We start from the raw sequence: 27021 nt of genomic DNA, 5'->3' as shown, positions 1-27021 counted from the left end.
CCAATAATGACAGGAACATGCTTTGGCTTCACATCAAGAATGGTAGCTACTGGATATCAGAAATGCAATGAAGCATTTGTAGGAGAATTGATTTGGAAATAAAGGAATGGACTGAAATCAGCAGATCAGTTAAATTAGGGTATAAAATTAAGGAAAAATATACAATGAGACAATTTACCTTTGATACAAAGTGGTCACCATTAATATTGACCATTGGATATAAAATTGAGTGGTTACATTTATTCCATTGTCCAAGCACAAGTTCTAAAAAAACTTTCTCCAACTATGTGATACACTCAAGCCATCAAATTTCACTTTAGATGGTTATAAGCAATTGTGACCTTCTTATACGATAGGTAAATGATCTCATTGTATTCAATCCCATCAAGTTAAACATCCATGCTACGTACGTACTGTCGTATCCTACTCAGAACTAGAGTGTGAACTATCGAATTTATTATCATGTGCTCAATGTACTTCATTTGAGATCAATAGAATCTGATACCAGTCCCACTAACTTAGCAAACCCTAACCCTAAAATACTTCATCAGGGCTGGCTTGAACTAGCCACCTTAACACTAACTTGAAATTATTTTCACCAGGGAAAACATTGGATTGAATTGCTGTAGGCATCCTATTTATTCAAAACGTAATTTACATCTGAAGCCTTAAATTTCACTCATTGAGAAGCATTTTGGTAAGCACCGGCCAAATGCACAAAAGCATTGTATTTGCATCGATACAATAGGTAGCTTTGAAGGGTAGTTATAGTTTTTTGATAAAAGGGAAGTCATAGATTTGTAACCTGGATAGATTGGACAGCACAAACTCAATGATGAATGTCCTTCATTCATAGAGAGAGAGAGAGAGAGAGAGAGAGAGAGAGAGAGAGAGAGAGAGAGGGGGGGGGGGGGGGGGGAGGGATGAGAATGCTGCCTTCAAATTCTTGTGTGTTTTTTTGTACGTACGTGTATATGTGTGAGAGAGAGAGAGGTTTTGGACATTGCCAAATATAAATCCCAAGAGACAATATTATGCTCCAAATTATTTTATTTTATTTAGTATATGTTAACTATTAATAAGAGTAAAAAGAGAAAAGAGCTTATGCTCCAAATTATTTAAGCAGAAATATCCTGATATCACCAAGAAAGAGAATTCGACAACCATTATTCATCAAAGCTCAAGGTTGATAATCAGCAGCAGTTCCTTTTTTTTTGGCAAATAATCGACAGCACTTCAATGCCTGAAGACCTTAGACTACAAGTCCAGCCAAAATTGAAAATCTTTTACTTCCTCAAACCAAAGATGGTGAGTTCCGAAAGCAAAGTTAAACATCACTAGCAATTTTCAAAATTAATATGGCTCTAAACCAACCACACTGCTAGAGACCAGTTACGAACGATGGCACAGCAATGACCTGAATAAATAGCAGCCAAAACACAAACAAGAAAAAGATACAAATGATCAATCCTTCTCAGTTCCATAGCATTAAAAGAAAATGGGGAGGTATCAGTAAAATGGTCAGGCCACCTCAAAAAATCAACGAGGTGGTCAAATCAACCAGCTCATCAACAGTGGCTAATTCAATAAGCCTGTTTCGCCCAAGAACCTTCTTACACAGTTTGTTAAAAAAGATCCAAAACACCCTTGCTCGGGTTCATAATCCTGAACATCCTCATCAAAATGCCCATCCTTGTTCCAGATTCCTATCCTGAAACAAGATATTTTAATAAAAAAAATACATATTCCAATTTCAGAGCTTGGAAGAAGCAGAGGAAGTTTTGTTAGTTCGCTTGGGCCACTTGAGTGGCACCAAATTACAATGGTACTCCTGCTTATTCAAGATTCCAAACCTGCAACAAGTAATTTTAATAAAAAAAACTTGTCCAAGTTGAGAACCCCGAAAAAAAACAAGGTTATTTATGTCATTTGGGTTGAGCCAGGAAGTGGGGCCAAAATATCAAAATTCCCCTACTCGTCCAAGGTTCCAAACCCTAACAAGAAATCTTAGGTATTTCGTAACAAAATAATAAAAAATTACCAAGATACCCATAAGAGATGAATCACTTAACATTTTACCCATTTGCACCTATTCCAACTCAAGACCATGTTTTTTTTTTTTGGGATATTCTGAAATTAGACCAAAAGAGATGAGTAAAATGCTAAATTGTTAATCTTTTATGAGTATTTTGATAACTTTCCCCAAAATAATCAGGGAAGTACTTGAGTAAAATGATTGATTTCAAGTAGCCAGTTTGTAGATAACTTGGCTGATCCGACCATTTCAGCAATTTTTTCAGACATTTTGACCATTTTCATGAAATTTTCTCAAAGGAAGAACAGAAAAGGCAATGTTTTGTACCATTTCTCTATCAAGCAGTACGGTTAATATGCATGCATCTGCAATCATGGCATTCCATGTAGGGTATTATCAGAACATCCAGCCAAAGGTGACACCTATAAATGGAAGCAATTAAATATAAAACAACACACATTAATGATCGATGCTGGATGTCAGTTCCAAATCAATAAAAAGGGAGAAGGGGGGAAATGATGACCAACGTAATTGCGAAATAGCTCTACAAAAAGCAAAAACAGTGTGCACATGCATGCAGACATCAACTGTGCATATCTCTCTCTCTCTCTCTCTCTCTCTCTCTCTCTCTCACACACACACACACACACACACACACACACACACACACTCACACACACACATGCATGCACACAAACACTCCAAGGTGCTCCCTCGCATGGAATTCATCTTGAAAATATTTTCTAATTCCTCAAATAACAAAATGGGAAACTCAGATTCAATATGCATGCTATCTCTGGGCAATCTTAACCTGAGGTCTTCTACTACAAAGCATACACAGGTTTCATAAGAAAACAAAAGCAGGAATTAATGTAAACCTCTCTATGGAGTAGAAAATGCTTGAAGTAGTTCGGATGAACATGACAACCTTGACAGCCAGCAGTAACACCGGAACAGCCTGCAATGAGATATAAGTTACATCGGCAAAATATAAACACACACACCGCATTAAAAAGGGCCTTTTGGGCTAGTTCCGTGGAGTGTTTTTGTACAATTTTATTGGAGAAAGATGTTCTATGGTTGCGTTTATACATGTTTCATGGGAGATCACGGCCAGACTTCAAATTTTAGCTGCTACAGAAGGAATCAATGCCATAAAATCACAGTTGAACTATGGAAAGAATAAAGTGATAAAAGAAACTATTTATCAGTACTGATTTCTGTCTGCGAATATATTTTTTCAATTGGATCTTGGGGAAGATTCATTCAAGGTTTACCATGGTCAAAGGAATGCACAATTAAACTGCATGAGAGAACAGAGATACATTTGTGCAATGAATTTAAATGCAAAACAAAAATAGAGGGAACTGTGAATTTGGGTGTGCGTGCACGTAGACTTTGAAGAGAGAGAAATAGGCCTGTAAGCAGGCCTGGCATCAACCTGACTCGGACCCTACCCAACAGGGTCCAGGTCAAACAAAAGACCTCAATCCAATCCGATCACAGGACAAGTGGACCCGCTGGTTCCAATAGGTAGCCCCAAACCTTGACCCGGTTGGTTGACCCAAGTCGGCAAGTTCACCCACCCAACCCGCTTTACCACCCCAAGAGAGAAAAAGGTGTAGTTACGGGTCGGGCTATGTAATATGGACATGCGAGTCCATGGTTTTCAGCACATCAACACACCAAGAATAGGACATGCATTCCTGACGTTTAAGATACTTCTCCCTAACCTTTCTTGTTGAAATGTCACAATAAAAGTATGTAATATGACCTAAATTCACAGCTCACCCCTTAATCAAAATGATGGATGCGTATTATCTAAGATGCCAACTTTGGGATTGATGTTTCTGACACTATAATATGTGTTGCACGTTGACACATGTATCTGTGCTTTTGTATCATAGATGTGGGGTTCCAAACTTGCAATGTAGAAGGTGAAATGGAAGCACCACATAGAAGTGGGCTAAAACCCACAAACCAAAACATAAACACACAAACATAGACTCGTGTACATTTTAAATTAAAAAAACACATGTAAATGCATAACATTGCAATGTGCAAATATATCCTATAAAGACTCTTCACAAATAAGAGGAAAAGATGAACATGTAGAACCCAATACTTTAAATTGAACTTCATTGTTGTCAGGTCGCTAGAAGTCTGTCTGCATAATAAGCCAACATAATTTTCCTTTCATATGAGATCGGTATGACTGCAATTCATCTAAGTTCCGAAATGATTAAGCACTTAAATATTGTGTTATTATAGAGTGTGTTTCTAAACACAAACACAAATAAACCCTTCAGCTCCCACAGAATTACTCAAACAATTCAAGACTTGTTAAATTTTCCGTAGTCTAAAATATTTCATTTATTGCTATCATTCTTTAATTCTTCAGACTCAGTTATGCCACAAAAGTTTCATAGCACTTGTCCTTTATCTTTCTTTATTTTTCGATGACTTTTCACCGACCATAAATTAGAGAAAAGGACTGCAAAAAGAAAAATTAATGTTTAAAGAGCAAACCTGTGCATAAACTTTGTTAATTATAGTAATAGGTCCCAGCTGCTTTCTGTTCCCTGTCCTTTGTGGAGTCCAATTTGTTGATTCGAGGCCTATAGCTGGTTGTATCTCGCCTCAATGTAACATCCAGATGCTGCACACAAAGAAAAATAAAATAAATGAAAATTGAATGTCATAGCATACACAAGGCAGAAGGACAGATACCTATCCATGCATGCACACATTTACACACAATATATAGATATTAGATGCACAGAGACATAGAGACATAGATATATAGATATATAAATATAAACACGTGTGTGCGTATCAATATAGACACAGATCCATAGATAACATATGCATATACATGAACATATCTATACATATATGTGTGTGTATTTATCTTTGTGCGTGTGTGTGCATGTGGGAGAGGACCTTACTGATAGGAATCGGTTCATTCCTGTCAACAATTCTTCAGGAGCATTAGCAGTGCATTCTACAGATGGTTTCCCCGCATATACAATTACTTTGTCGGCCAGGTAAGTCGCCATTATGAAATCGTGCTCCACAACAAAAGCAGTTTTCTTGGAATGAAGAATAAAACTCTTGATAACCTTTGAGGCCACAATACGCTGCTCTGAATCCAGATAAGCACTTGGCTCATCAATCAGATAGATGTCAGCAGGCTGCAAAGAAACCACAAGATCGCATCATGGCCACAATTGACATAAAATCATTTTTTCATCTTATCTAAGCAAACAATAGAAAATGGTTCAGGCATTTTCCCTATCCACATGGCATGAATCACAAAAGACAGTTGGCATGTTTGACACTTTTGGCCCATGTAAATTTTTTATCCTGAAGACCTCTTAGCTTTTTATAAATAAGTATTCCTTTAGTAATATTCTGTCAATATCCATCATAAAGGATTCAAATTTCAGTTACTATTTCAAGGACCACATTCATCATGAACTTTAATTTTGTGGTTAGTAAGCCAAGAAATAAATATTTAATTTATTAATATTTTCAAAGTACTCAACAAAAAAAAAAAAAAAAATCCTAGGATTGCAGACCCCCATGACAAACATTGAGCGAAAGCAGGAAACCACACCGAAACCAATTTGATAACTTTTTGAGCCGGTCTGGAAGTTTTTTGAGTTCCTTCGTACCATGCACAGTGTGCTTGCATTAGCACCCATTTTTGTAAGGGTTCTTTTTAGCGTATTTTTGATGCACTAACACCCCGGGTCAAATAATAGAGGAGGCGGTTACGACCCAGGCCCATAGGTACACTAGTCACACATGTGGACCACAAAAGCCCACACTAATAAACCCAATTTTTGAGCAATTTTGAAAAGGTGTCCCCTCGGACCCAAAAGCATGAAAAATGAAGCATTGGATGTTCTAAGAGTGCCCGCCAAGTTCTGTCCCAATCCAATCAAGATAAAGCCGATCAGGATGAAATTTACATTTCGTTGAACCGCTCTCAATCATGCCAAAAGTTACGTCACAACTAGAGCTATGTCCTCAAGGTCTCAGATGAGCATCAGACCACTGCCATTGAATTCGGAAGGCCCAAAAACCCCCAGATACCAAATTTCAGCTCATTTGGACGCTTTTGGATCGTTCTAGGGCCAACTTACCCAAAACGGAAGTGTTTCACACTATTCATGTGCTGCCTACATGAACCAGTTTCCATTGGAAACTGTGCTATGTGATTTCGGGATTGCACTAAAAATGTCATAACTCTCTCATCCTAAGGCCAATCAAGCCCAAATTTTGATATGTTATAGATCTTGTCGAGCCGCATGTTTTGATATAAAATACGGCCCAATACAATGCACAAATTGAGAAAAATCTTAAAAAGAAGTGGCTCCAAAAAACTCATGTGTTTCAGAATTTTTAAAGTGAAACATCCTCCCATTCGAGAGGTCGTATCTCGGTGCTCCGACATCAGATGGCTTCAAATATGGGTCCGTTGTGACCGTAGTTTGAAGAAGTTCAATTTAAGGTAAGATCCGAAGACACCCGTTTTTCGCTCGAAAGAAGGCACATTTCCGGTCGTCGGAATCCCATTTTCCAGTGACCTCCAAAATTGCAAAAGTGATTAAATGACCACTAAATCAAGGGGTTTTCATTGCAAAACGATCACAACGATCTCCCTTTGATTTGTGATCAAGAAAATGACTGAAAACAAGGCAAGACGAGCTAGATCGAGTGAAGAAAAATTCAAGTTTATGGGTTTGGCCGGATTTTGGGAATAACCCAAAAACTTCGATTCAAGCTCAATAATGCATATCAAAACGATCATCATGACGCAACCATCATTTTTCCGGTGTTGGATTGTCCGAAAGCTCGCCGGAAAGTGCCCAAAAGAGCCCCGAACTACAAGGAAAAAAGCCCCTTCTTAGGGATGGTTTTGTCATTTTCATGAAAGTTGAAAGGGGCAAAACAGTCATTTTACATCAAAAACGAAATTCACCTTTAATTAGAAAAAAATTATAATTTTTAGCAATTTGGCATTGTTTTGATCATCCACCCATGTGTGGGTCTTATATAAGCTCTTTTTCACCATTTGTAACCCAAGTAGGAGATAATTTGAAAGCTAGTGTTTTATAGCTTGAGTTTTTGTTGAGCCTTCATTATTCACTTCAAAGAGAGAGGACAAAATATTTTTTCATTGAGAGCAATACCTCACTCTAGTCTACCAATCCTAGTCCACCCAACCCTACACCACACCATACTCCACACCCATACTCCCTATACCCCACCACACCTACCCTACTCTCTACACCACACTTCACCCTATGCATACTCAATCCATCCATCATACACCCTAGCCCACCTAAGCTAGCCCTCACCCTAACCCCATTTAGCCAACCCTCACCCTAGCTCACCCAAGTTGACCCTCACCCTAGCCCACCTAAGCTAGCCCTCACCCTAACCCACCTTAGCCAACCCTCACCATAGCCCACCTAAGTTAGACTCTACCCCAAGCCCAAGCCCCAAGACCTAGCCTCCCTCAAGAGTACTCAAGGGACCCAAGGATTGAGCCTAGCAGACGGTTTGAGCCCTCGTCGCACCCACCTAGGTAACCGGTCTATCTCTCTCCTCTTTCTTTTTCTTTCTCTTTTTTTTCTCTCTCTTCTTCTCTTTTGTTCTCTCTCTCTATCTCTCTCTCTCTCTCTCCCCCCATGGCCTAGCCGCCCCTTTCTTTCTTCTTCTCTCTTCTTCTCTATCTCTCTCTTCCCAAAGGGGACAGTCTAGCCACCCCCCTTCTTTATCTCTCCCTCTTTTCTTCTCTATCTCTCTCTCTCTCTGTCCCTCAAAGGGGACAGCCTAGCCGCCCCCTTTCTTTCTCTCTCCCTCTCAAGGGAGGCAGCCTAGCCACCCCCTTTTTCTCTTTTTCTCTTTATATCCCTCTATTTCTCTCTCTCTTCCCGTCTCACAAGGGAGGCGGCCTAGCCGCCCCCACTCTCTTTTTCTCTCTCTTTATCTCTATCTCTATCTCTCTCTTCTCCCTCACAAGGGAGGTGGTCTAGCTGCCCCCACTCTCTCTTTCTCTCTATCTCTCTCTCTTTTCTCCCTCACAAGGAAGGCGGCCTAGCTGCCCCCACTTTCTCTCCCTCATTTCTTTTCTCACCTCTCTTCCCCTCTCTCCTTTTCTACCTCACTTCTCTCTCCTTCCCCCTTCTTCTCTCCCACTTCATACCCTCTCATCTCATCTTTCTTTTTTCTTTACCTTCTTCCTGATCACTCATCGCCGAGGCTCTTCGGGAGTGAGGTCTTTCGATGGGATTTGGCCTAGCCTAACCCGCACCCTCGTTCTCTTGACTCCTCAGTGGTGCTGAGGCCCTCGAGGCTAGACCCTTTCAGCTAGGTCCAAAGTGAGACGTCCCAAGGGAAGTCGATCATAGTGGCATTTTCTTGACTGGTTGTCAATCCTTTAAGTGGCACATTGATGGGCTTGACCCGCTGACATCACTTTCTTGAATCCTCCGGGGTGCTTAGACTTCACGTCTAGTACTTTTTCGCCTCCGGTAATACCTCCTAAGGGAGGTCACGCCAAGGCTGCCCAATTTTTGGGTGGTTTCCTCTCCTCTTTTCTAAACTCTCTTCCTTCCATCCCACCCTTTACCCTTCTCACTAACCTAGAACCCTAACCATCCCTCTCAAACCTCTCCCAAACCCTCACTCTTGTCCTTATCCTTTTCCTTATCCATAACCTCAACCACTGGGGACGATCCCCGGACAACACGACTCCAGACCCATAAAACGTGCGAAAATCGAGAAGCAGTGGCGGATTAGAAAGGGAGTAACTTCCAAGACATGTCGACGAGTTAGGCCCACAAGCCCCCTCGCCGCGCAAAATCCCTCTCACTCGCTAGTACACCTAAACACACCCACTCGCACAAGCGCACCCGCAGGTACTTGCACACACGAGGCGATGTGGCGTACCCCCTCACGACCTGCAGTTTTCCAAGAGGGCTATCTCGGGGGGGGTCCCCGGCCACGACACCGATCGAGGCCCAACCAGGTTCATTTTGATGAGAGCACCCGGATCGTGGGTTGCCACAATTTTTTGTAATCATTGACTCAAACGAAATACAATGTCAACATTTCCAAAGAAAAAAAAACTCCCAATAGATAATTTCGGAAATACAAAAACAGATGTGGCACTTCTTTCTACAGGAAGAATCTACAACAAAAAATCCATGAGCAGAACAAAGAGAACGGAGCCATGTCAACTGTTTTTTTTAAACCATCAGTGTATTATGTGTCATATGAGAAGCAAGAATTGTCAAAATGAAAAATACATGAGTCTCAAATTGTTTGTTACTTGTCAGTAGGTAAAAGTGAATCAGTCTTATAGACTGCCCAAGACCAAATTAATATTGAATTCTAGAAAATAAGGAAATAAAATATAAAATACATATTTGTACATACATATCATATAATGATAGCTAGATAATAAAAATAGCTAACAGATCAATGCAATAATAAAGGCACACCTTGCCAAGGCATAGGCACAATGCCACCCTCTGCAACTCTCCACCAGATAGATTTACAACTTCTTGATTCATTAATTGCTCAATTTGAAGGGGTTTCATGACATCAGTCATGAACTGAGGATGCATATAGGAATCCTGAATCTTTTGATGCAGTAGATGTCTGACTTTTGAAGGGTATTTGGGACTAATCTTCTGGGGCTTGTAAGAGACATTGAATTCAGGTACTTCCACACCCAAACCTCCATCCACTTCATCGGCTCTCAAGTGACCAGCCTGCATAAAGGCCAAAAGCATTACAAAACCATGATGATGAGACAAAAGCCTGAACTAGAATATGAACATCAAAAAATAAAGTGCAACTGACCATCAGTGCCAATCCCGTGAACTTATAAACATATAAGATAGCAATTTAGTTGATAGACAACATAAAGCCAAGAAGGAAAGGATGCAGTAATTTATGGAAAAGTATAGTCCATTGGGCTCATCATTCTTTTTATTATCAGTTGGTCATGACTCTTCATTGGAATGATGGCCAGTGATGCAGATAGAATGGGACTCAGCAAAATGTCCCCAATGATGCTCCATCCTCTTTCCATCAGCGTCCATAACTTCAGTGGAGGTTAATCACCTAATGGATATGGTTTTTCCAGAACCCAACAGATTGGAGTACAGCCTCCATGAAGGTAAAACAGCTTACCAGCATGCGGATAAACGTTGTCTTCCCAGTCCCATTCTCCCCTAACATTACAATAATCTGAGAATCAGTAAATTCACCCTCAATTACTGTAAGCTTGAATTTACCCTGAGTTTTACTCATTGTTGGGTATCTATGTCGGGCATAGGACTTCATCTCCTCTGCATTTTCTTGATGATTGCTCGCAATCTGAACATTGCAAACACTTCAGTATCATTTGAAGTGAAAGATAATACTAGAAAATTGCACACTTCATATAAAATAATAACCTTGAATGTCAGGTGGTTATCCCTGAACCGAAGGTTCTCAGTCGGAACAAACCCAGCTAAAAAGATATTAATTCCTTCTCTAACAGAAAATGGAAGTGTTACAACTCCATAAACTCCAGGCTTTCCATAAAGGCAGCAAATGAAGTCCGATAAGTAATCCAGAACACTAAGGTCATGTTCCACTACGATTACATAGCTGAAAAGGGAAAACATAGAAACTTTTTCAGTTCTAATTCACATTATAATGTACAAACACAGTCAAAAGAGTTGTCAAGAAAGACTATGAAAATGACTTATAGACATTAGGTAGACCTGTTGGGCCTGAGCAAAGATCGAATCACTTGCGCAGCTTTTATCCTTTGCTTTACGTCAAGATAACTGGATGGCTCGTCAAACATATATATGTCAGCATTCTGAACTGCAACAACAGCAATAGCAAACCGCTGCAATTCTCCACCAGATAAGTCACCAATGTCATGATCCATAACCTCATTCAACTCTAGGTCACAACAAATTTCAGTCATCATTCCCCTCTCATCTTTCTGAGCAAGAACCTCACGGACAGTCCCCCGTGCTGCCTTTGGTATGTGATCAACATACTGAGGCTTGATGGCAGGCTATCAAATCATCACAATAGGTAAAGAGAGCATAAGCAAATGAAACTCTTCAAGGATTAAAGTCATAATTGAATAAAATTTTTACCCAACTGCTAAATAATTCTCGACTGAGCATCTTATAAAATATAGATGACAAGAGACAACTAAATAGTTTCTATTTTCCTGTTTCCATTTAATTATTAATTCATTAAAGTTTATGAGAGTCAGGTTGCTACCATGGGTACAAACAAACAAAGACATGTAAAGGACTAGCTAATGGCACATGAGGTGCACAAAGCCTCAACTTAGAAATTAAATGATACATATATTATTATTATTTTTTATAATGTTAACCTTTAATTTAAAAGAAAGAGGAGTACAAAACCCTTGGCATACCACAAAAAAAAGGTTCTCAAGGACTAGAGAAAGGAGAGAAGAGTGGGATATAGGCCTCTTTTAAGAAGTTATTGTAAAGAGGGACAGCAAACAAAGAAAAGAGGCCGAACCACCATAAAAAAACAGAAAAGCAAAAGGCAAAAAACCAAAAAAAGGTTAGAACTCCTAGTTTTTAGGTTATGGTGTTCATGGAATTTCCCTCTACGATGAGGGAATGCCAGTGTTTTAAAATGCGGCCGCATCAGGCGCTATGTGCCACCTAGCGCATCGCACTTTCCCGCATATGCGGTTTGGAGAGATGTTCCCGCATCAGAGCCGTATCCCACATCAACTGCATCAGGCTGCATAATCTGTCCGCCATTTTTTTCAAAACTGTACCCCTCGGGCAAGGCCAATAAGGTCATTTTGACCTTTGAAAATGGGGGGAAAGGGTTTGGGGGGGTATTAAACCATCCAAACAACATTTTTCAGCCACATCCGTGGCTTTTATTGGATCGATTGAGTCTAAAAAAAATTGTGCGGAAATTTTATTTGTGGAAGTTCTTCAATTTGTAATACAAGATGCTACAAGCTAAAAGTCCATGAAGATTAAAAGTTATAAATCAAAGAACTTTTCCCAGTACTTTTTAAACAAAATTTATAACTTTAAAGAGTTTCATGGACTAATACAGTAAAGTTACAAATTAACGCGTTTATAAAATTTATTGATCTTCAACATGCTCTGATATCGTAAAGTTACAACATTTTTATAAATTTATAAAGTTTATAAAAAGTATACAAATCGAGTCGAAGAACTTCGTGGACTCTTGTCGAGATTAAAGAGTTTATAAAATTTGTAACTTTCAAGTTTTTCGTTGCAGATTTGTGCTTATGGTTGTTGATTGTTGAATGTTTTATAAAGCTAGTTTCAAGTTTCTAGTTTCTATCAGGGGATAGTGGATACATAATCTTCGACTGCTAATACTTTTGGAGTTAATTAATGATCTAAATACACATAAATCACCTCCAGTTTTTTTCTATGCATCAACCTATTTTTTTATATTTTTGGAATTTTTATATATTTATTGACCGCATCGCCGCAATGCACCCCCATCCGAACCGCATCTAGCCGCATCCCCCCCCCCCCCCCAAACGCTTTTGGCCGCATCCCGCATTTTAAAACACTGGGGAATGCAAGTTGAAATGTTGGATGAGCTAGGCCGTCTAGAAGGGCGGGCTAGCACCTCAACCTCCATGGAATCTGTGTGGCCAATGTGTTTGGAAACCGAAGCCACAGTAGAGCCAAGGCGGTCTCTGAGGATGGCTCCAATTCCTGACGGCCCTGGATTGCCGAGGGAGCATCCGTCGAAATTGAGCTTAAGCATCCCCTGAGGAGGTGGCTTCCAATTTGAAGTCCTGAAAGGGCAAGAGCAGTGATGTCGAAGGACATTATTCCATTCTTGATGGAAGGCCAATGCTGAAATTCCTTAGAAGCCAGGTGGTTGGTAGCCCAGAAGATAATGGTGGATTTGAGCTTGGTGAAGATTTTGGACCAAGGAGAATACTCCCCCCTGAATATTTTGTGGTTGCGCTCAATCCATAATGCCCACAGAGATGCAGCCACCACTGATTTCCAGAGAAGAATCCCTTCTTTGGGCCAGGGAAAAGGCTAGATAGAGGAGAGAATCGAAGTCACCTCTGCAAGCAATACGCACTGTACCTTGAACAGTTTGAGGATTGCTTCCCAAAGATTGAAGGCATAGGGCAGCATAAGAAGAGGTGGTTATTGGATTCCTCCTCAGCTAGACACAAGACACAACGATTAGGAAAGAGCCAACCACATAAAAATCTTTATTTTGGGGGGAGCTAAGGAGTCTCAGGCCTGGACCGCAACAGCTGTGGGAGCTAGAGGAAAAGTAGGGGGTAGCGACGAGCTACGAAAGAAAGAGGACACCGTAAAAGAACCAGCCGGCGAAGGAGTCTAGATGATACAGTCAGGACCTACAGAAGCTAAGAAACAAGCTTGTAATTCTGCCGAGAGAGAGGCGAAACTCGAGATTTTGAGGTCATTGAGAGCTCTCCTGAAAACTGGATTCCATGAGCGAGAGGTCCCAGCCAGTAGCATTTCTTGGCTACTGTAGCCCCTTGATCTCGAGCAAGACGGAAGAGATCAGGGTGTTTGTCCCTGAGTGAGGTGTGGCCTAGCCACAGATCATGCCAAAAGAGGATTCGGTTCCCCGATCTCGGATGAAATCTGATTCGGGTTTTAAAGAGCTGAAAAGCAGAGCAGATTGACCTCCAGATACCTGAGGACTTGTGGTTAGTTCTGAAATCAAGAAGCCAAGAAGAGTCATGGAGGCAATATTTGGTTTTGAGAATGTCGATCCATAGGTGGTCCCTTAAGGTCACTAGACGCCAACACCATTTGCCAAGGAGGGCTAAGTTTTGAGTTCTCGGTTTTTTGATCCCTAGACCTCCCCTTTTCTTAGATTGGCAGAGTTTGTCCCAGGCTATCAAATGGAATTTGTTGTTAGAGTCCTCTACTGGCCAAATGAACCTCGTCATCAATTGTTCGATCCTAGTGCTAACGGCAACTGGCATATGGAAAATAGACATTTGATAGACTGGTATGTTAGCAGGAGTTGCTTTGATTAGAGTGAGCCTGCCCAGCAGACAGAAACCGTCCTTTCTAGCGGGATAATCTGCAATCCGCTTTGTCGACAATGTGGGACCACATCCTTTTATTAGGTTTGCCTAGGCAAAGTGGAAGGCCTAGATATATCGAGGGTAATTCTTCAGCTCCACAACCCCAGCTTTCAGCAAAGGATTTGAGGGTGGCAGAATCGACATTAATACCCATCATTGTGGCTTCGTCATAATTGACTTTGAAGCCAGTTGCGAATTCAAAGCACCTGAGAAAGACGAAGAGATTGTGTATTTCATTACATAAGCCATAAGACTTGATTTTAAGAGGGCAGTTGCTGGCCCCGGTGCTACTGTGTGGCGCCATAGACCACCAGATTTTCTTTCCTCTCTTTTATTACATGATCTGAAGCAAGTACCCTACCATAGGGTTGTATCTTAATTGTTTTTCTCTGCTTTTTTATTAATGAAAAACGGATAGGGGGGACCTACTCCCCCACTGACTTACCCAAAAAAAAGACTTAATTTTTAAGTCATTTAAAACCTAAATATTTTTGTATAATTTCTAATATATTAGTTTTGTTTAATTTATCATATTTAGATTTATTTATTTCATTCCAATCACTTCTTTTATTTTTTTTAGCATAAACATATATTTTAACTCCACCATGGCTAGTCCCAAGCCCAAATGAGAAAGGAGGGTTGTGTTAGGTTGGCAGCTAGCGTAAAACTTTTTTTGCCACATCTCTATCACGAATCCTAATTCAATGTTATATGCCGTCAAGAAACAACATATCCATAGAATGAGTGTAGCAAAAATGGAATGTTGAAATGAGTGGCAAAAGACAAGAAATGATAGAATCCAAAGAGAATACATTTGAGGGAACATAGGGGAACCTCTAATAGGCAATAAGTTGAGGGAAAGTAAACTTAGGTGGTTTAGCCAAGTGCAACATCAACCTAGAACAATATTAGTTGGGAGGTGATTTGGTTAAAGTGAAAGGCTCTAAAAACGAAAGGGAAAGACCCAAAAGGACATATAGATAGAAGTAATGAAAAGAGATATGGTGACTTATGATCTGATTAAGGGTATGGCCCTTGATAGAGCAGAATGACGGAACAAGATTCGTGTAGCCGACCCCAATTTGTTGGGATAAGGCTCGGATGATGATGATAGATACCTATTTTTTAGAGGAAAGATATTTAATCAATTTCTATTGGAATACCTATTTTGATAGGGAATTCCTTTTCTTGACTTATACTATAGAAATCTTCTAGATAATTTCAGATTTTACTTTTTTCATTACTTGTATGCATTCTAGTTTAATTTGAAAAAAACATAAATTCAGATAGTGAATTAAATAGCTTTTAAGTGGACATAGACATGACCTTCTTTTAGAAAATCATCATTAAATTTAAATTATTTAACGAATATTCTAATTTCTAAGATTTCAATTCTTTTTTTATTCTTTTTTTTACCATAATACATATTATGTTCGCAGCGTGTATCTAGTCATTTTGATGGGTTTTCCTATTATGGAAAGAACTCCTTTTTTTAGTACTTGTTTAGTTTATCGTAGTTAGTTTTTTTATATGCTCTTAAGTTTCAATTATTTACATCTCTCATTCCGAATTCTTCACTATAGTGTAATGGGAGAGAGACATGACACTTTTTGGCTTGTTGTCAATGGGAGTGAAAATATGTAACATGCAATTCAAAAGTCATGCTCTTATCCATTCTCCTTTATAAATATACATATAGTAACTGAAGAAAACGCCGTTGGATTAATATACAAAAGAAAATGAGAGCCAGTGGGTGGGGAACCTTCTCCATCAAAAAGAAGAACAGTATTCAAACGGTTAGAGCAATCGAAAATATATACAAAGCCAGTGGTTTGGCCCATTCAATTGGTTGTATAATCCCAAGAAAATAGAAAAGACATTAGAAGACTCTCTCTCCCCCTTTAACGCATTGGCCCATGAAAGACCCATTAATGACCTATGAATCTACCTCATTTTATTACAAATCTTGTATGTGACTTTGCAAGGATGTGCAAAGATGTCTTTTTCATTTTACTTGGCATCTACACATTTTAAGGTGTCTATTTTCTTTTTCGTTGCATATTGTTTTTTTTTGCATAATATATTTTACTCATGATTTTGCTTCAGTTAAAAGTTGAAACACATCTACCGCTACAACAAAAGGTGATTGTGTTTTAATAAGTTAAAGAATCTTTTAAACCTTTTAAAATGGCATACGCGGCAAATGAACAGAGATCTGGATCTGAACTTGTGACATAATCCCCACGTACACTAGTTTAGCTCAATAACTTGCAGATCATTATGTATGTATGAGTTATCCCAAAAGATTTCATACTCCCAAGGGAGTATACTATTCACTTACTCCTCAAGCAAAACTCACACTAGGAATATATTTTAGATCCCAAATTTTGGGATGTAACCTCTAGAATCAGCGACCAATCTCAAAGGGGAAACAAAAATTAACTCACACTCTCACATGCCTAAAAAATGATGTCCCAAGATTGCCAAGAACTGCCCAATATTTGTAAGAAAAGATCCAGATGTTCAAGAACTCGAAATACAAATTTTTCTTTTCGAAAATAATCATCTAGTGATACCTAGATGGATCCCAACAATTCGAATAAAAAATAATCTCCCAAGTAGCTATTTACCCGAGGGAGTTGTCGTACAGTATGCTCCCACAAGAGCATAAGCTATATGCACTCATGAGTTATATAATATATACATGTATGTGTATGCATGTATATCCAAGAATAAGAAATTATAAGTCAGATTTTTCATAGCCAATGTTCAAAAAAACGGATTCGGGCGCCTAAGCAGTTTGGGTGCCTGGCCGCCTAGGCGGGTGCCTAGGGACAAGGCGCCCTCACCAAAATCAAAACCTCCCCCCCACCCCAAACATAAAAAATAGGGGAGTTCTTAGGTCATGGTTTATCGCCTTAGGGAGTTTTTAAGGCAATTTTAGAGCCTCAAACTCCTCATGATCATAAAATAGACAAACACATAATAGTACAACAATACAATTATTTGTAAGACTTAAACCCATTAAGATATCACATAATCAATTTTTTATCAAATAAACTAAAACAAAATAAATAGAATATCATAATAAGACACATTGTACAAAAAAGGAATCAATTATTCATAAAAGAATACGATACATGCTCAATTTCATCGTCCAAGTGATAAAAAAATCAATAAATCACCAAACAAATCAATCTCTTAACTACAAACATGTAAATATACCGCAAAAGAAAAAAAAAGTAAACGAAAAAACACATGATTCATAACATAATATGTTGTAGCAAAATAAAATCAAAACTCTCTTTCAAATATGATAATACTTTAAAAATATCAAAATCAAATCGATGCCGGTGCAAACCTCATCTATTGGGTCGCCCTCAAAATCAACTATTAGAAGCTTCAAATCCACCCAAGAACTATTGCCTTCGTTTTGGGAAGAAATCAAAAAAATAAAAAATTTATCGATCTTTCGATAAATCAAAAAATAGTGGTTTTTTAGGGGGTTTTCTCACCCTAAAGGCCACAGATTTTCTATTGGGGGTTTAGAATACCCTCTAAAACCCTTTTCCCCCCTTTTTATGGGAAAATTACGTATTTTACCCTCACCCGAGGTTTTTTTCCATCGCCCGTAAGTTATCACAGGGCGCCCAGACAATAGCGCCTAGGTGAGTGCCCAGAAGCAAAAACACCTAGTGCACCCGCTTAGACTGCGCCTAGGCATTTTGAAATTTTTTTCCCCTAAGCGGCCGCCAAGGCGGTCGAGCGGCTGAATTTTTGAACATTGTTCATAGCAACAGCATCATACAGTTATATGTAGTTATCAACATGATACAGTACACAGAGCTTAAATATGATCATGAATACCATTTACAAGTAAACAACTAAGACACAGCAGGATCCACAACAATTAGACAGAGACTGCGAAGGCACCTTTAGATTGTCTTCTAAAAGACGAATAAAATAATCTTGAAGCTCTGACCCCCTGAAATATGTCAATATCTCCTCCCAATCAGGAGGATTCTGCACATAAACAGTTAATTGAATCTTTTATAGTTGTAGTCGATTAATTTAACATTTCAGAAATATATACAGAATTGAGAAAAGGTTCAAGAACGAGTATGTTTTTACCCTAAAGCGTCCCAAATTAGGTTTCAATCTCCCAGCCAGCACTTTAAGAGCAGTTGATTTCCCAATACCATTTGTCCCAACCAGCCCAAGGACTTGCCCTGGCCTTGGAACCGGCAACCTGAGAAATTATAGTTCAGAAATCCGTATGGCATATGCTACCATGACCAAACAAATAATTTTAAGAAAAACTGGGAGATGCACCCTTATGCATTTACCTATGCAACTTGAATGTGTTTGGGCCGTATCGATGAGTTGTATCTTTGTCCAAATCTTTGGGCAAATTGATTATCTGGATGGCATCAAATGGGCATTTCTATGTGGAAGAAAACAAAATAGTAAGTTCAAGTTGGTTCACAATATCCAATCAGTTTGTAGAGAAATGATGCACAAGTATACAGACCTTAACGCAAATACCACATCCAATGCATAACTCTTCTGAAATATAAGCAATCTTTGAGGCAGGGGAAACCTCGATACAAAGTTTACCTACAAGCAGCCAACATTAGGACAAAAGTCACTCCTTTCTTTTTGTCAAATAGGGATTGATAAATACCACTAAAGTCCAAATATATACTAATTAAAGCACAGAAAATTGAGTTAATTTGATCAATTAGTAATGAAAATATATACCCTATCGATAGAAATCACCAACCGTATGGTAACTAATAAAACTCATGGAGGAGAAAACGAATAGCCCACTCATTACTCTCTCAAACTAGATAATTGTGTGCAAATTTATTCAAGATTCAAAAACCCACTTATGAACATACAACGGAAACTGCTGCTGAATAGACTTTGAAGAATCAAAACACTGTCAACGAGGGAAGGAATTGCAGAAGAGGGTCAGAAAGGCACACAAAATGATGCTAACAGGAGATATGCCAAGGGGTACCGAAACAAGCTCAGACAGGCAGGAAGATCATTGATGCTGCATAAAGCGAGGAGTCATTAGGACAATGAGGAGGGCAAAAAATAAACACCACACATCATGATAGCAAAGCCTCCCTTTGACCAGATTCAGAATGTTTTTTTCCATCAGGTTCCCCAATGAAGAGAGATCTCAAAGAGAGGATGCAGATGGAATAATCACGCTAAAGGTAAACAACGATATTGTCAAGGAGAAAGTCAAATTTCCTCATATCCACTCTGGTTAGGAGGCTTCGCCAAAACACACGGATCAGGCTGGGGTCGAGGTTTTACTAATCTGGAGGGCCAATATAGCTGCTATTTTCAAGCAAATAGAACATGGAGATGGAGATGCCCTTTTCATCCTGGGATCCAAGTTAAAATCAAGGGGTCTCTATTAACTTTGTAAAGCTGGACTGCTGGAGTTATACGCCTCTTAATAAAATGCATAAGGAATTGGATTTCAACCAGATGCATTCCCTTCCACACATGGTCTTATGATATCTTCTAGTGAGATGGGAAATCTGTGCAGAAATAAAATAAAACTAGAATGGAAAACCTTTGTTGGGTACAGGAATGACAGGGTTCGAAAGACAAGCAAAGTGAAGGACACCAAAAGAATTTATACGCAAGTCATCCTGGCAAGAGGTAGAAAATCAGAGCTGTGAAACATCAAAGAACCGAATCAAAGATGATCACCACGAGATAGAAAGGCTTGCCAGAGCCAGGAATCTTCAGAGGAAAGCATAGCTTAGGGTGGCAAGTCGCTAGTCTGGAAGATGAAATGGGAGAAAGCAGAAGTTTTGCTGGAGAGAGTTGCAAATAATGCAACACAGATGAGCCTGAAGGAGAAGAGATGACATCACACACACATCAGCCAAGGCAGGCCGCTTGGCAAGAGATGTCTGGATGCTACTTCTTAGTACTTGCTGGACAGGAAAATATGAAGAAAGTGTTAAAATCATGTACAGGAACAGAAGCTCCTGAATGGTTTTAGGAGATTTCAATGCCTCAAGATGGCCCATGAAAAATAATGGAGGAGATTGAGCCACGTATAGAGCAAATGGCAGACTTGCAAAGCTTCTACATTGCCATACAAGGAAGACCATATCATATGGGGTGCAGACAGCAAAGGCATGCTCCCTGTCGGATTGTTTTACAAAAATTTTAATCAATTTCCTTGATATACGCATACATACCAAGAGTTTGGAATATCCACATGAAAGATACTAGCCTTTGGCTTGATTGTGGTGCTAAGCAAGGTGTGGACGATATATCACCTTATGAATAGGGGCATTCCCATACCAAATAGGTGTATCATGTGCAGTGTTATATGGATACCGACATGCGTATAGTATCTAGTATGTGTCGGAAGTATCTAGCACGGGAAGCTAAAAACTCAGTACTTTTTGACACACCCATACAGTGCATTATTTAAGATATTATATCTAATTAATCTTATTTTAAACAACAATGCCATGTGCCAAGGTGGCAGTGCATCTTTAAAAATATCAGAGGCCCCACGATCAATGCCCTTCGAGTGGCACTTTGTTCAAGCGCCGCGTTCAAGGCTTCTCGAATGGCACTTTGTTCAAGTTGTGTCCATTATTCATATTTTTTATATAACAAATAATGGGTATTGCATGCTTCTATATGAAGTGTAGATCGTACTTGAGTCCACTTAAATGAACCGACACATACAGCCAATGTGTCGGTGGCATGTTGGGGCATGCCAACACTTGTCTGTGTCAACACAAGACACAAGGCCCCAAAGGAGTATCAGGGTAACATTGATCATGTGTAAGCTCCACACAGACTCTGTTAAACACATATTCATACATTGCAAGTTCAACATAAACATATGAAACAATCTATTGCAATATTTAGCTTTAATGGGCCACCCCAAGCTCAGTTGAAGGTTTGACCAGCCAATGAACGCCACCCCACTCACCAAAAACAGGACTAATCTGTTGCAGATTAAGTATCTTAAGCTTGCTATAGGCACTATTGATGGAGAGAATTGTACTTTCATGATGGTGTACCATAGAGCAGCCTGGCTATTTGATAAGAAAAGATCGACAGTGATTCCCTTGGTCAAGTTAAGAAAGGATACAGTATTTGATTTCGAGAGCCGGGGGCAATCGATTGCATGGAATAAAAAGAGATGGGCAAACACATTGTAAAATGGGTTCCACCTAGTCAAGAAGCTCAGAAATTAAATTTTGATGGCTAATCTAGAGGCAACCCTGGCCTAGCTGGTGCTGGTGTCGGTGCTGTTCTCAGAGACCACCAATGAATAGTACTCATAACTTTTCAGGACCCCTCAGGATATATGAATCCAACAAAGCAGGAGCTTAAGCCCTCCTTACTGGTCTTCAAGGTCTCTTAGCCAACTGGAGTAGGATCAAGATTGATGGGGGTTCAAAGAATGTAACTTCATTGGCCAAAGGAATCTACACATCCACGAAGGTTCACAAACATTGTTATGAAATCATGGCATTATGTATAAAACTCGATGTTTCTTTTCATCATACATAGAGAGAGTCTATTCAGATCACAAACCAATTGGCAAGTGATGGAGTTTCCAAAACCACTGTTTCCTTTTTTGCAAGTCACAGCGATCCTATAGAATTCCAAATTTGGGTACAAAACATATCATTGCATAATTTTGAACTTTACCGGTCATTAAAGTTAACTACAAAAGCAAAAAAAAAAGTATCCAATGATCAAATATTAATATCCACCAATACACTTTCATAAGTCCATTTACTAACTAGCATTAAAAGTAAATATATGCTGCAGTTTTTCTTCCTTATATTCTTTTCTTTTCTCAGTCGTTTTGACTGCTAATGGGCGTTACAATAACAATAATAAGACAAAGAAGCATAATAATAATAATACGACTATTCATGGTTAACAGCCATGCTTTGATTAGGAACTGACATCTATACAGTAACAAGCGAGGAATTTATTATAAGAAAATAGTTAACCAAAAAAGATCATCCATAGTTGTCAACAAGAAAAAAGGAGACATAAAATTAGCACTAAACAAGGTTAACAAAACAAAGAAGGGTTGTTGGTTATACCAGTTCTAACAACAGGGCAGCTCTTTTTACACTCTTGCCGACACTCTTTCGGCTTGCATCGATCTGCATTGACGATAGCAATTCGATTCAATCTCTGATCTGCCATACCTTCTTCACAAAATTGAAATATAACCTCAGAAAAATGCCTGTAAAAAAAAAATAAACATCATAATGACTTGATCAAATGTCTGTAAAACCCAATTAAAATTCAAAATAAAACCCAAGGAATGACTGTAAAACAAAAATTAAACAACATAGACCCTATCAAATTTCTGTAAAAACAATAAAAATAAAATTAAACAAACAAACCAGCACAGCGCAAAGGCAATAATTTCAGATTAAGCAAATACACCACCCTAAATTGCATAGCATCAGAAAACCAATTAACACACAAAAACCAAAGCCGTGTCTACATGGAATCCGAAATCCAAACAAGTAAAACAACCACAATATAATAATAATAATACTAAATTACATAAATCAGGAAACCGATCAAAAGAAAACCCATGCCCTGAAAAAAATCAGTTTCATACAAACAACAAAACATTAATTGAATTAGCAGAGAGACAAATCCTAGCAAAGAAACAGAACAAACAAGAAACCCTAATCAAGAAGAAAGCAAACTGTAATACATCATTAGCACCCAACGTATTCACACAAAACCGTAAAATCTTAGAGAATTGGCAATTACAATATCCCGGATTCATGCAAAACCCTAATTCTGGGCGTTTTGCATAAGAGCTCTCTAACGCAAAACCGTAATTTACCGACATGGAGAAAAAAACAGACCTTTGAATCCTTGTGAAGAAAAACGAACAACGTATTTGAAATGAGAGGAAGACGTTATAAAGTGCGGCCTAGCGGGAAATTATATTAAGCGAATGAAGAAAGGCTAAGAGTTTGACGCGTCAAAAATTTAGAAAGGACCTTGGGCCCCGTAGGTAAGAAAAAAAAAACGAAGGAATTCCTATGTCTGTTGGATCTCTTGAGGAACAACGGCTATGACAAGTTTTTTCAAACCGCCAAAGCACATCAAGATAACAATAATTAAGATTAGGAAAATTCTCGTGGCGACGAAATTGTTGAGTGATTTCGTCTACCCTCATCACTATCCAAACTTCGATTTTGTCTACCTTCATCACTATCCAAACTTCATTGCTTGATTTTATCTACCCTCATCAATATCCAAACTCCAAACTTCATTGCTTGATTTTGTCTACCCTCATCACTATCCAAACTTCATTGTATGGTTACAGTTGTACGGTAATCTTTCAAATTTTTTTTATTTTTTTATAAATCAAAATTATTTGAAATTTAGAGCATAGTGATACGTACCTAATAAAAATATGAAAAAAATAATTCGTAAAACATAAATAGACCAAAATATCCTCAAAAATTTATGGGGTATTTTGGTCAATTTATATTTTATGAATTACTTTTTTCATATTTTTATTAGGTACACTTCACGAAGATGTACACACGCTTTAAATTTCAAACCATTTCGATTAGTAAAAAAAAATAAAAATTAAAATACTATCGAACAATTGTGATCGTACGATGAAGTTTTGATGGTAATGAAAGTAGACAAAATCACTGTTTATTTTTATCATTTTGTAATATTTTAAAATAAAAATAATAATAATAATAAAATAAAAAATAAAGATAGCTACTACAAATCTCCAAAGGCAACTACTATTACCATAAGATATTTGTAAGAGATAGTGAAAAGGTGAGAATTTTTAAAATTTAAATGGTCAATAAAAAATGAAAAGGTGTGTTATTTGAACCTATACAAAATTCGAACCAAACCTAAAAGTTAACTCAAGAAGTGGATGTGTATTAAAAAACTATTTTTTCTTTCCTCGTTCTCTCAATTGTCGCTCATTCTACAATTTCTTCTTTCCTCATTCTCTAGTCTCTCAATAGCTAACAAGAACATATCCTTCTCTCACTGAGTAAAATTCTCAAAATTAACTAGATTTAAATTCTCTCACTCAAAATTAAGTATCGCTCTTTTGAGCCTACCAAGACTTTCTCTCTTAAAGTTTAACAAGGTCATATCGTTTTTTCTGACTGAAAAGCTAAAGACCATATAAATTAATAACAGAATAATTATGATATTTTCATGAATATCATAATTATATGTTTTCAATTATAAATATTTCAATACATATTTATTTTTATTACAAATTTCTTAATATTGATGTAGTAATTCACTTATTATTATGACCATAATAAATACAGTTTCATAATTGTAATTATGAACATTATATAGAATTATTAAAGTTAGAATTAAATATTATTAAAGTATTTAAATAATAAAAATACAATTATATAAATTTATATATAATTAATTTAAGCCAAGAGATAATCAACCTCCACATATACTCAACTCCTTGTCATATTTGGAGATCTCAGTGCTCATGTTCTTTACTTTCACAAAATGCTAAGAAACTGAAAGCAAACCTTGTGTGGACAAACCAAGCTCATTCTCTAATAGATACTACCTAACACTGTTTGCTGGAAAGAACAAATAGCAGAGGACATCTCATGTTTCCTTGTGTTTTTTGGCATCTCTAATTTGGTCCATGAGCTCCTTTCACTTTCAACACATATAATGTCTTACTAGCTCGAATCTTCCACTTTCGCAAGGCTTCTGCATTCACATATTCCACTTTGGTGACTCGCTCGAATCTTCCACTTTCGCAAGGCTTCTCCATTCACATATTCCACTTTGTTGCGGCAGTGTCGTTGCCATTCCCTCCCCTAGGGATCTTACTTTTTGCAAATAAGACTTCATGCAAGGATTGCTAATAAATATGCTTGTGTTGGTCAGGCTTCTCGATCCTAGCCAAAAAGCTCCCATTTTCCATGGTGTTTGTGTTTCCTTCGTTGCTCTACTACTACTTTGAGCACCCAAAATCGCAAACCTTGCTTTAATACCACTTGTAGAATTGTGCCGGGTTGGCAATAGAGTAGGCCAGGCCGGGCCAGCCTTGGCCCTAGCCCGGATGTAGTCCCATAAGGGCAGTCCAAGCTAGGCCAGCCTTGGCCATAATTGGATCAAGAGGCCCTGACCCTAACAGGGTCAAGACAGGCCAAAATAAAACAAAAACATAAAGGAAAAAAAGAAAAAGAAAAAGTGGGCCGGGTTGGGCCCTACACCTGTGCGCTGGTTGCTCGGCCCTGGCCAGTCCTTAAGTTACATTTTGTGCCCAATCCCTAATTTTATAGGCCGGACAAAGCCGGGCCACCCAGCTCATTGCGACTCCTATATGGAAGGACCTTGCACAAAACACAACACCACAAGCACTCTGCACAAAACTTAAACAACAAACACGAAGATCAAAACCCAAAGTCGCATATCAAAAGCATCGGGCCAACAATATGAATAACCAAAAAAAGACCAGCAATTTTTTTTCAGAGATTGAAAAGCACCTGGTCCTTTTCCCATTTCCTACTATATTCACTTCCAATTAGTATAGCATCTTAACTAGCTATTTTTCCAAATCTAAAACATTTAACCAAATATTTGTTCACCTCATGAAACCTTGTTCAATGTCAAACCCACCTACCATGTGTTCGGCTGATTTTGTTATGCTCACACCAAATTACTTGACAAATTTGCCCCTCGTGTACGCAAATGTGTGTTTACTGGTTATCTATATGAACAGAAAAGATAAAAAAAAAATTGGTATTGATGAACAAAAATTATTTGTCAACAGGGATGTCTATTTCCATGAGGATGCCTATTTCCATGAGGACCAATTCCCTTTTCCATCCCGTCAAACCACTGTAGTAAGCATAGAAACATTTCCCATCAAATAAATAGGAAACTAAATACATAACTCAAAAAAAGCCCGTAACAAATTGTTTCCCACAAGTTAAGTCTTTGCTCATAACGTCTAGTTGTCATCTGAAATTTACAAACCTCAGAAAATGCTTCTCCATACCAAGGGTAAAAGATATCGATATATGCTTAATTCTTTTTCCCTATGAAATGGTGCTAATAATTTTGAACTAAAGTTATTCATAAAAATAAAAACACAATAAAAAAGGGCCATGATATAAATCGTAAACTATTAGGATATTTTTTAAATACCACTAATTATAAGAGATATTATTTTAATTTTTCATAGACTATGGAAAGAAAAAATTATATTTTTTGCTTTGTTTTAAATAATTTTCTATATATTTCTAGAATTTATGATTGTGTCTTATTTTAATTTTTTTTTATCCAAAATGCCTAGATTTGAATTTCAAGTTTTGACTGGGTATTTCCCCTTTGAGGCTAAGCTTTTGGGTAGAACTCCAAGTTCCAACAAGTTATTTTTTTCCTTTTTGTAAAAAATTGGGTTCCGAGATCCGATATAGACATGATATAGAAAAGAAGCAATTTTTGGCCAAATACCAATAAGAGATTAACTATTTAACATTCTACTCATATTTTTTTATTAAACTTTAAGATACCCATAAAAAAGTAACTCAGTTTTTATTAAGATTTGAGCAGATCTCATCACAGAGATCTGTGCATATCTGAGCGTAAACAAAAACTTATAAAAAATGATTGTCTGTACCCAAAATCTATACACCTTATCTTTTTATCTCTCTCCTAAAAAAATTTCTCTCTCACATGAAATCCCAAAGGGGATACGCCCCAGTCTATCATCTTTAATCTCTCTCTTTCTCTCCCACATTATGAA

General features: G+C 38.1%; 1 protein-coding gene across 12 annotated transcripts; it reads right to left on the bottom strand.

The window, feature by feature from the left end:
* Positions 1-1117: 1117 nt before the first annotated feature.
* LOC18426999 (ABC transporter E family member 2) lies at positions 1118-23420 on the bottom strand. Of its 12 annotated transcripts, none has more exons than XM_088850387.1 (16): positions 23108-23420; positions 22319-22464; positions 18727-18812; positions 18542-18639; positions 18327-18444; positions 18129-18218; positions 10831-11135; positions 10519-10714; positions 10253-10438; positions 9556-9828; positions 4979-5229; positions 4565-4694; positions 2914-2993; positions 2363-2457; positions 1531-1711; positions 1118-1417 (listed from the first exon to the last, which is right to left on the bottom strand). In XM_088850387.1, exons 2-12 carry the CDS (start codon positions 22422-22424, stop codon positions 4676-4678), a joined length of 1728 nt encoding a protein of 575 aa, XP_088706513.1. In that variant the 5' UTR covers positions 22425-22464; positions 23108-23420; the 3' UTR covers positions 1118-1417; positions 1531-1711; positions 2363-2457; positions 2914-2993; positions 4565-4675. The 12 variants fall into 12 exon arrangements, with proteins under 12 accessions (XP_088706513.1, XP_020518438.1, XP_088706515.1 ...); XM_020662779.2 differs by having other exon boundaries at positions 4984-5229; XM_088850389.1 differs by having other exon boundaries at positions 4984-5229; positions 10357-10438.
* Positions 23421-27021: the final 3601 nt, after the last annotated feature.

Source organism: Amborella trichopoda, chromosome 10, assembly GCF_054954075.1.
Source record: "Amborella trichopoda isolate Santa Cruz 75 chromosome 10, AtrichopodaSantaCruz75HAP2 v2.0, whole genome shotgun sequence".
In the NCBI taxonomy this organism is placed as follows: Eukaryota; Viridiplantae; Streptophyta; class Magnoliopsida; order Amborellales; family Amborellaceae; genus Amborella; species Amborella trichopoda.
Note: the sequence above shows the minus strand (reverse complement) of the source record. Positions and strands in the feature narration are given on the sequence as shown.

Excerpts from the sequence above, each read along its gene's own strand:
- LOC18426999 (XM_020662782.2), bottom strand. The coding sequence starts at position 22,424 with ATGGCAGATCAGAGATTGAATCGAATTGCTATCGTCAATGCAGATCGA. Across the intron at positions 18,813-22,318 it reads CTGCCCTGTTGTTAGAACTG|GTAAACTTTGTATCGAGGTT; the intron begins GTATAACCAACA and ends GGCTGCTTGTAG. Across the intron at positions 11,136-18,128 it reads TTTTAGAAGACAATCTAAAG|CCTGCCATCAAGCCTCAGTA; the intron begins GTGCCTTCGCAG and ends ATGATTTGATAG.